General features: G+C 41.7%; 1 protein-coding gene across 1 annotated transcript; it reads left to right on the top strand.

Moving 5' to 3' along the window:
* The first annotated feature begins 7111 nt into the window (after positions 1-7111).
* On the top strand, positions 7112-8075 carry LOC148113732 (olfactory receptor 6X1-like). The gene has a single exon (XM_087894427.1). It carries the CDS (start codon positions 7112-7114, stop codon positions 8054-8056), a length of 945 nt encoding a protein of 314 aa, XP_087750553.1. The 3' UTR covers positions 8057-8075.
* Positions 8076-11370: the final 3295 nt, after the last annotated feature.

The raw sequence follows: 11370 nt of genomic DNA, 5'->3' as shown, positions 1-11370 counted from the left end.
ACGCCTTGCTGTAATCCCTGCAATCCATTGCATCAGCAAGCAACTGAATCTCCCTGTCTGCAATCAAGCAGGCAGGGAGTTGTGGACTTCAACTCCCAGAATTCCTCAGCCAGCAAAGCCCAACCAGGTCTCCGTAATGCCTGCCAGGTCTGCTCCCCCCTCCTGAAGAAGGTCACAAATGAGGGGGGCCTTATTTACTATGGACCTGGCATTGTATAACAGCAGCCAGAGACTTGGGCCCTGAGATTCTAAGCCACCTGGGGAACAGGAAGAGCTAAGGGGACCGGGGCATGCAATCGCTCGAAGATAGCAAGTGTGTGCCCCCACCACATGATGCGGCCTCCTGCTCCCACCATATCTGCCCCTCCCACTCAGCGTATTAATAGAAAAGCCCTCTGTCAGCATTCTGATGCTGCCATAAAAAGGAGGAGACGAGGCTTGACTTTTCACCTACTTATTTTCTCTGTAGATAATATCCCCTAGAAGATGGGATGGGAGTGGGGACATTCCTGTTGGGTGAGGTCAGAAGCTGGGGAGACTGACTTGGAAGATGGCCAATGAGAAGATGAGAATTGGAGAACGGAAAGGGAAGGGTTTGGGGGTCAGAGGGTTAGTATCGGCTATGACGAAGTCGGGGCCAGATCTGTCATACTCAATAAATGGAATATTTCAGCAAAGTTTAATTGTTTGGGAGTGCAATTTATTTGAGATGACATCGAAACCTGACACCCTCAACAGAGGGCATTATAATAGCCCTCTTACCTCCAGAGTCCATTCCCCCCTGTGGCATCATTTACTACCGGGCCAGTTCATTGCCCCCGTGGGTTATCCCCCAAACCCACATAGCCTTCCCACCCCCCAGAACCCCTTAAAAGTCTATTTAAAAACTCCTCAATCCCCTTTTTGCAACATGCCACCTCTCGGGGTCCCAAAACCCGTCATTAAGGTGGGCCCTCGATAACAGAGAGGGCCAAGCCTGTGAGACGGGGAAATCTTGCATCGCAAGAAGCTTAGACCTAGAATACATCCGAAAACACTGGAGTGGTAGTACAGATATGGCCTAGACATGGCCTAGGGGTCCATAATGATAGTCTTAAATGTCCAGGAAACAAGGCTAGGTTAAACTGGAAGAATCACCACTACCCTCTCACGGTAGTGGGTAGGAGTCCTCACGTTCTGTCCATCTGGGGGAATATCCAGACCACCCTCTCACAGTGGTCAGCCATACTGGTCAGGCAAGTTGGAAAGTCCAAAACCACCCTCTCACGGTGGTTTGGCCATATTAGTCCTGAGAAGATGAGACATCCCATCAGTGGCGAACGTAGTATAGAAGCGTCTCCATCAGTCCTCCCGTAACTGCCTTGTTTTCCGTACAGCCAGCGAGCAGGATGAAAAACAGAGCCGTATCCCAAAACTCCAGAAATAAAATGATCAGAAAAGTGATCAAAAGTGAAAAGAAAAGATACAGAAATGATCACCATGCCAGTTAATCCTTACTTGGGTAACCTTCAGAATGAATGATGGCCTTACAACATCTTCCCATGGAGTGAACCAAGTCTTTTAGTTCTGCAGCTGTTATTATGTGAAACCAAGATTGAATGATGGCTTCTATTAACTGGGTTTTATTGTTGGGTCCCTTCTGACTAACAAGTTTGTTGAGTCGGCTCCATAGATTTTCCATTGGGTTAAGGTCTGGGCAATTATTCCCAGGCCATTCCAGCAATGGAATAGGATTAACTTGAAATTTCCCCCCAAAAAGTGGTGTTATTAGCCATCAAGCCTCAAAAATATACTTTTCCTAAAAGGTTTCCACTATTTCAGCCACTACTGTGTATTATATTCATTAGATAATATTAGAAAAGAGCTTGTGCTGTCTATTTTTTGGTTTCCTGGTTTGTTTGTTTGTTTGTTTGCTAGTGCTTAAGTTTAGTTTTTGACACTTGGAGAAAGCATAATTTTTAAAATAACCTTTTAAATTAGCTTTTTTAAACAAATGCATTTTGGGTTGCAAACTCACCTAAGAGCCATTTTGTTTTCAAATCTCTCCTTAGGTATCATTTTTATGCATGTGTGAATTTTAGACAGATGATCCCTTTAAGGATACCACGGTCCTCGACTTTTTTTTTTACTTTTTATTTATTTATATGCCGCCCTTCTCCGGAGACTCAGGGCAGCTTACAATGCGTTAAGCAATAGCCTTCATACTTTTGTATATTTTATACAAAGTCAGCTTATTGCCCCCACAATCTGGGTCCTCATTTTACCTACCTTTGAAAGGATGGAAAGCTGAGTCAACTTTGAGCCTGGTGAGATTTGATTTTGCAGTAATTACAGGCAGCTGATGTTAATAACAGTGCTTTAGTCTGCTGTGCTACCAGGGCTCTTACGGCCACAATTGAGCCCAAATTTCTGTTTTTAAGTGAGACCTCCGTAAAATCAATTTTGCCCCCTTTTTATGACCTCTCTTGCCACAGTTGTTAAAATGGTTGTTTGTTTGTTTGTTTGTTTGTTTATTTATTTATTTATTTATTTATTTATTTATTTATTTATTTATTAAATTTATATACCGCCCTATTCCTAAGGGACTCAGGGCAGTGAACAGCGAACAATAAAAATACATGTAATACAAACGTTAATAAAAAACCAATTAAAATATACTAAACACTCTGGTCCTAGATAATTCAAGACATCCCAGTTTAAAATAAAATCAAAAAGCAATATAAAGGGAAAGTTAGGCCAGGCCGGCCTGCTGAAACAGGAATGTTTTGAGGGCACGGCGGAAAGTGCGCAGATCCGGAATCCTCTGTATCTCTGGGGGGAGCTCGTTCCAGATGGTGGGTGACCTCACAGAAAAGTCTCTCCCCCTGGGGGCCGCCAGTCGACACTGTTTGGCTGACGGCACCCTGAGAAGCCCCTCTCTATGGGAGCGTACTGGGCGGTGAGAGGCTATTGGTGGCAGAAGGCGGTCTCGTAAGTACCCTGGTCTTAAGCCATGGAGCGCTCTAAAGGTGGTAACTAAGACCTTGAAGCGCCACCCGGAAGACCACAGGGAGCCAGTGTAGCTCACGCAGGAGGGGAGCCACATGGGAGCGCCATGCTGCTCCCATAACTACCCGCGCGGCTGCATTCTGGACCAGCTGGAACCTCCGGGTGCTCCTCAAGGGGAACCCCATGTAGAGAGCATTACAGTAGTCCAGGCGTGAAGTGACGAGGGCATGAGTGACCGTATTTAACTGTTAAGTGAATCTGGGTTCCCTATTGACTTTGCTTGTCAGAAGGTCAAAAAGGAGCCCAGGATACCGCAATGGTCATAAATATGAATCAGATTCCAAGCATCTGAGTTCTGATTACATGATTATGGGGATGCCCCAATGGTCATAAGTGTGAACAATGGTCATAAGTCATATTTTTTCTATGCTGAATGGTCACTAAATGAACTGCTGTAAGTCAAGAATTGTGAATTATCAAATGCATTAGAAATTCAGTTGTGGGTAATTTAATTACAGGTTTGTTCTAAGGGGCAACATTAGAAACAATTTACATTTAATTTGCAAATCTAATCTTTCCCATGGCTGTTCATTAGCTCTTCCCTTCCTTTTTTTTCCCTTCCTTTCCCTCCTCTCATTCCCTTCTCTTTCATTTTTCCTTCCTTCCTTCCCTCTGTTTTCTTCCGTTCCCTTCCCTTCCCTTCTTAACTGAACAGAAACATATTTAGATCCCTAAAATCCCAGCCTCCACCTCAGTGGTGGGTTTCAAATTTTTTTACTACTGGTTCTGTGGGCGTGGCTTGGTGAGTGAGGACTGGCTTGGTGGGCGTGGCTTGGTGGGCATGGCAGAGGAAGGATACTGTAAAATCTCCATTCCCACCCGACTCCAGGGGAAGAATACTGTAAAATCTCCATTCTGTCCCCACTCCAGGGGAAGGTTACTGCAAAATCCCCATTTCCTCCCGATCAGCTGGGACTCGGGAGGCAGAGAATAGATGTGGGCGGGACCAGTCAGAATTTTTTACTACCGGTTCTCAAAACTATTCAAAATTTCCCCTACCGATTCTCCAGAACTGGTCAGAACCTGCTGAAACCCACCTCTGCTCCGCCTCCCCAAAACATAACATCACTGACGTGAGCTTTTGAGTAAATTTTCCTCCTTTTTGCTTCCATGGAAACAGAGAAAATTCCATACAGGAGGAAAATAGTATGGGAAGAAAAGTACCCCCACCCCCAATTATTATTGCAAGACTCTGCTAAAGTAATCATATACAGAAGATGAACAATCTTGGAGCAAAAGTTAATATTTGATCCAGTGGTGGGTTGCTACCAGTTCACCCCGTTTGGTGAACTGGTAGCGGCGGCAGCAGAAGACTCCTTCCACCAGCCCGGATGTCTCTGCGCATGTGCAGATGCTTCTGCGCATCACAGAAGCATCACATGCATAAGCAGAAGCATCGTGCACATGCGCAGAATTGTTTCACGCACCTGCGAGCTCGCCCACTAGGGAACTGGTAGCAATGGAAGCCACTACTGATTTGATCCAAATATTATATGAGGTTCATGCCATAGTGATTCAAAATATTATTTTCTTAGCATCATGTCTGGATTCCCATGGGAAATTAGAAACAGACTTCCTCTGGAGAGGTTATCTCGGGTGTCTATGAAACATCACCCCATAACGTCTCATTTCTATGAACTAATTTCCAGAAAAGGCTTTAAAAAACTAGGTAAAACATTTGTTTTTTGAGTTTTACCAGAGTAGATAAAACATTTCTTGGCAAGTCATTGAAACCTGAGGATCCTGTTTGAGGATGAAAATTCTCCACTGAGAAGTTGTAAAAAGTGTTATTATTATTTTGTTATTACTGCTTTGATTTGGGGAGCATAGCTTTTTTTCTTGTCTCAGATTGAAATGGAGAACAATCTCAGTCTCCCTCACTGTTGAGGATCTTCACTTCTTATTCATAAGAATGTTGGGTATGTGAATGTAGAAATACGTTATTTGCGTTCTTTCTGTCGTGGTCATCCAAGATTATCCAGAGAGAGAGAGAGAGAAATTTAGCAAGTATTCATATACAGTAGATGCATATGTGTTGATGTCTATAAACTATCCCAAGATGCTTTTTCAAGAAGCAACTGGACTTTGTTTTTCCTTGAAGATGTTTTGCTTCTCGTCCAAGAAGTTTCTTCAGAGCTTGTGTACTTATTTATAACAAGCAAGCTCAGAGAGCACCCAAGCTTCCTATTGCTCTGTATTCTTCCTTCTGGTTTTTTTTTCTTTTTTTCCCCACATACTTTTCATTTCTCTCTTTTTATGCTTCTAAGCTGCCTAGAGTGACCCCATGGCTAGATAGATGGCAAATAATTTTAATAAATATGCACCGAATGTTATGATGAACTTTCATCGTATCAACAGGTTTACTCGGTCATGCTCAGCTGGGGATGAGAATATTTTATATACAAGTTTTTTATTCTATTCAGAAAATTAAAATGCACACTTTCAAAAAAGAAGAAAAATTTACAAAGACAAAATAAAACTAGGCATTTTTTTTTTTAAAAAGTGCATTAAAACTGAAAAACGAAAGACAAGAACACATATGGGCCTGGTGGCTCAGCAGACTGATAGCATTGTGATTAACACCAGCTGTCTGCAATTACTGTAAGTTCGAATCTCACCAGGCTCAAGGTTGACTCAGCCTTCCATCCTTTCTAAGGTAGGTAAATTGAGGACCCAGTTTGTGGGGGCAATAATCTGACTTTGTATAAATATACAAAAGTATGAAGGCTATTGCTTAATGAATTGTAAGCCGCCCTGAGTCTCCGGAGAAGGGCGGCATATAAATCAAATTAATATATATATATACATGTATCGTCCCTCACTAGTTGAATACTGATATATGTATTATAGTAATAATATCCCAAAGGTGCTTTTTCAGGAAGCTACTGCACTTCTTTTGTTTTTCCTTGAAGATGTTTCACTTCTCATCCAAGAAGTTTCTTCAGCTCTGACAGGATAGTGGGGAATGGAAGCTCCTGTCAGAGCTGAAGAAGCTTCTTGGATGAGAAGTGAAATGTCTTCAAGGAAAAACAAATAAAGTCCAGTAGCTTCTTGAAAAAAGCAGCTTTAGGAAAGCCGTGACATGTGTCCGTGTTGCATATCCAGATGAGTTTCCACCTCCGAATGTTGTCCTACTGCTCTCAACATCCCTCCATCAAACTCTGAATTTGGTTCAGCAATATTTTCTATCTACTGAAGATACAAAAGCTGGAAGGATGAAGAAGGCTTTAAATGAAAGGCCTGGAAATCCAATAAACGAAGTCTTGGCAATAGTCCTGGGGCACTTATCATACTAAATGTACTAATATGGGGTGATTTTTTTTTTTGGTATATATTTTTTTATTTTTTAGCAAGTAAAAATTCCACTTTCAATTAAAGAGTGTATTGTCTGGGTACAAACAGTTTTGAAAAATAATAATCATGGTATTTGCTATGATGTTCATTACATTAATATTAATTTTATAATAATAGAAATAATAATCATAATATTTACTTTTCTAGCTTAACAAACCTCCCTTCTTTCATTGATCCTTTTCTTATATTTCCATGTTTCTAACTTCTGCTTTTGTGAGCTAACCATTGATAAAATAGACCCCATGTCAAAAAGTATTCCGTTTCTCCCTTAATTGTAAGTTTTAATCTATTCATTTCTGCACATTCTAATATTTTTAATCACATTTTCATCTGTAGGAGTCTCTTCACTTTTACATTGTTGTGCAAATACAATTCTGGATGTGCTTAATACATGTAAGATCAAATATGTATTCCCCTTATTATATTTATCCGGTAGAATACCCAACAAAAATATTTCTGGCTTCAAATCAATATGTTGCTTTATCATTTTTTCCCAACCATGTATGTATTTTTGACGAGTTTTTTTTTTCTTTTTTTGCTTTTAGGCATGTCCACCACATAGGATAGTACCTGATCTGATAGCATACTGATAGCACTAGTATGTTTTATGTGTTCCAAACACAACAGTAATTCATGAAAACCGCATTTAGAAATGTGTTTAAAAAGTGACTCATTGAAGATGCCATATTTTCCGATCTTATAGGAGAACATGAATTTGACCAACTGTATGAGAGCGGTAGAGTTTATCCTGGTCGGCTTGCCAAGAGTAGGGCGAATGGAAGGTGTGATGCATGCAGGCATCTTTCTGCTCTACCTCCTGTGTCTGATGGGCAATGGACTCATCATTGTGATGGTAATTTTGGACCGCCATCTCCAGAAGCCCATGTATTTCTTCCTTAGCAACCTTTCTTGCATTGACATCGGACACACCACTGCTTTTATTCCTAAACTGCTAGTCAACTATCTCTCTGCAAACAATTCCATCTGTTTCTACTGCTGCATAATACAACTGTACTTTTACTTCTTCTTTGGCATTACAGAATTTTTCATCATCACGTTGATATCCTTGGACAGATACTTAGCCATTTGCTATCCTTTGAGATACGCCACAATCATGACCTCTGCGGTTTGCTTGAAGGTATCTGTGGCAGCCTGGCTTGTGGTTTTTTTCTACATGATTTTTCAGATCATCCTGATCGCTAACCTACCCTACTGCAGCTCCAATGTTATCAATCATTTCTTTTGTGACATTGGGCCTGTTTTAAAGATTGCAGGAGGAGATTCACATCTCATTGAAGCCCTGGGCTTCCTTATTACTATAGCCGTAGTGATGTCCTCTCTGCTTTTCACCCTCATTTCTTACCTCTTCATCATCTTCACCATTCTCCGAATGTCTTCATCAACCAGACAGCAGAGGGCCTTTTCGACGTGTGCTTCCCATTTGGTGGTGGTCTGCAGTTTGTATGGGTCAGTCTTTTTTGTCTATTTAAGACCTACTATGAAGAATTCTTCCTTCGGTGTAATCCGGTCCGTTTCTGTGGTCCATACTACGGTCGCTCCAGTGCTCAATCCTTTTGTTTATACTATTAGGAACAATGAAGTGAAAGAAGCGATTTGGAAAGCCTTAAGAAAAAAAGCCTCCAGTTTTCCCTAAAATCTAAACCTAGACCTGTTTGAAAGAGCAATCCTATTCTTGAAGATGACGAGTGGGTGAACTATCCATCAGCAATATTTTACCATAACTTTACATTGCCTAATTCAAGGGAAGATGGAAGTAGCAAAAGGACAACATCCATCATCCAGTATTTGAAACTGTGTTGATGGGAGCAGCCATAATTTCAATCTAGGCTGAATCCCAGGAAGAATTTATCATTTATTTATTTAATTTGTCAAACAGTTATAAACATAAATATGAACGCAGTAAATGGGTATGAATAAATGGGGACAGTAGGACAGGGGCAATAGTCACACTGATGCCCTTATTCATGCCCCTTACAGACCTCTTAGGAATGGGGTGAGGTCAACAGTAGACAGTCTAAGGTTAAAGTGATGGGGGTTTTAGGATGTAACAACAGAGTCAGGTAGTCCATTCCAGGCATTGACCACTCTGTTACTGAAGTCGTATTTTCTGCAATCGAGTTTGGATCAGTTTACCTTGAGTTTGTATCTATTGTGGGCTCATGTATTATTGTGGTTGAAGCTGAAGTAGTAACAGATAATTTTGTTTACTATGCATAGGTCAGAATATCATGGAAGGATAGCTTTTGAATGTTCTTCAATCATGACAAAAAAGATGACAATTTTCTTATGGATCTCTACCAACGGCAGTAGTGATCTGCTCTCTGGGTTGTTGCTTTTAACTTTGACTTGGGGATCCGTTTGCACTTTCCTGGTGCAGTTAATTGAAAGAAGACTGTTGGAATTAACAATAGAATTCTTTATTGGCCAAGTGCGATTGGACACACAAGGAATTTGTCTCCAGTGCATGCATCCAAGCAACAAGTGATAAATCATGCTCATAATCATAAAGTACAATTATCATAAGTCATAGGATGCAAACTCAGTGATGGTCATAGGATACGCAAGCAACAGAAAGCATAGTAGGATATTAAATAAAGGCAATCAATATAAATCAAGAGGTACAAACAACAAAGTTATAGTCATAAGAAGCTAAGGAAATATATAATAGGAAAGATGAAGCTATGAGAAGGTTAATAGGTAATACAGCCCTACTAGGTGGTTTAACATCCTAGGGCATAGATGGTGTTGTGGGAATTAATTATTTGTCAGGGTGATGGCACGGGAGGGGAGAGGACTATCTTTGTGTGTGGTTGTTTTGGTGTGCAATATCCTATAGCACCATCTTGAGGGAAGAAGTGGAAACCATTTATGTCCAGGATGTGAGGGGTCTGTAGATATTTTCACTGCCCGCTTTCTGGTTCAGGCAATACACAGGTCCTCAGTGAGCGGCTGGATGGAATTGTTTTTCGTTTCTGTAGTCCTAACTATCCGTTGAAGTCTGTCCTTGTCCTGTTTGGTTGCTGTAGCAAACCAGACAGTTATAGAAGATAAACAGGACAGATTCAATCATTCCTCTGTCGAACTGTATAAGCAGCTCTGTGACTCAAGATGTTGTAAGTGGAACCCATGATAGAGTGGTTGGAAAAATGGAACAGATTTGGTGCTGTCCATGGTTCAGAATACTTTTTAAGATAGTTCTCTTGAATCATGACTTGGCATGAAAACTGACTTTCTAAGGTTTTGGGTTGTCATCATTTTCCTTTAACCAACTCATCATAACCCTAACCCTAACCCTAACCCTAGCCCTAACCCTAGCCCTAGCCCTAGCCCTAGCCCTAGCCCTAGCCCTAGCCCTAGCCCTAGCCCTAGCCCTAGCCCTAGCCCTCACCCTCGCCCTCGCCCTAACCCTAACCCTAACCCTAACCCTAACCCTAACCCTAGCCCTAACCCTAGCCCTAACCCTAGCCCTAGCCCTAGCCCTAACCCTAACCCTAACCCTAACCCTAACCCTAACCCTAGCCCTAGCCCTAGCCCTAGCCCTAGCCCTAGCCCTAGCCCTAGCCCTAGCCCTAGCCCTAGCCCTAGCCCTAACCCTAACCCTAACCCTTACACTAACCCTAACCCTAGCCCTAGCCCTAGCCCTAGCCCTAGCCCTAGCCCTAACCCTAACCCTAACCCTAACCCTAACCCTTACGCTAACCCTAGCCCTAGCCCTAGCCCTAGCCCTAGCCCTAGCCCTAACCCTAACCCTAACCCTAACCCTAGCCCTAGCCCTAGCCCTAGCCCTAGCCCTAGCCCTAGCCCTAGCCCTAGCCCTAGCCCTAGCCCTAGCCCTAACCCTAACCCTAACCCTTACGCTAACCCTAGTCCTATCCCTATCCCTAACCCACCATTCTTCCATTCCCATCAGATGTATTACAGCTTTCTTCTTTATCTTTCATGGTAAGAAAGATGTTGCTTCAAATTCTGTTTGATTTTGGAGGTGTTAGGCAAGCAAATATCATATCTTAGAAACAGATGCCAGAATCTGACAACTACCCAAATTCTACAAATTTTCCTGAGTGGAGATAATTAGGGGCTTCTAGATAACTGGCAACCTGTTCAGGTAGCTGCATAATTGAGGTGGCCTTAAAAAAAAAAATCCTTCCTTTCCTATCGCTTGTATTGTCGCTTTAATGAAGTGTATTAATAAAGTTTTTTATATTGTATATATTTTTTGCTTTTCTTTATTGTTCATGTTGATTCTCGTTTGCCACCCAGAGTTCGTTTTTAGTGAGATGGCTGTATAAATTGGATTAATAAAATAACGAACCAAATAAACGTACATGCATCTCATTTACAGCTTTTAAACATTTACAAATATTTCTATCTGATTGAACTTCTGTCCCCTTCCCTTTTTATTTAGTTTTATATTTCAATAGACCTGTCAGTTGGGTGCCTCCCAAACATCAGAGGCCTGTGATTGCTATAATTTTATACCAGAATGGATAAATATTCCTTGAACAATTTCCTTCTAGTAAAATTGTTTTTCCCAAGTTGCCTTTTGTCATTTTTCCCCCCATGCGTGTATTGATTTCAAATCAGTTTTGTTGGACTTGCGAATTATTTTATAAAGGATGCACTCAGGATTATAAGAATCAAGGCACCTCTTTCCCAAAATATATACCTTGTTCATTAGGTTCATTAGACACTGAGCTTGTCGATCGAAAGGTCGGCAATTCAGCAGTTCGAATTTCTAGTGCCGTGTAACGGGGTGAGCTCCCGTTATTTGTCCCAGCTTCTGCTAACCTAGCAGTTTGAAAGCATGTAAAAAAGGCAAGTAGAAAAATAGGGACCACCTTTGGTGGGAAGGTAACAGCGTTCTGTACGCCTTTGGCATTTAGTCATGCCAGCCACACGACCACGGAGAGGTCTTCGGACAGCGCTGGCTCTTCGGATTTGAAACAG

This window comes from Pantherophis guttatus, chromosome 4, assembly GCF_059756535.1.
Source record: "Pantherophis guttatus breed Tessera chromosome 4, ASM5975653v1, whole genome shotgun sequence".
NCBI lineage: Eukaryota > Metazoa > Chordata > Lepidosauria > Squamata > Colubridae > Pantherophis > Pantherophis guttatus.
This window is presented reverse-complemented; position numbering and strand designations above follow the sequence as displayed.

Excerpts from the sequence above, each read along its gene's own strand:
- LOC148113732 (XM_087894427.1), top strand. The coding sequence starts at position 7,112 with ATGAATTTGACCAACTGTATGAGAGCGGTAGAGTTTATCCTGGTCGGC.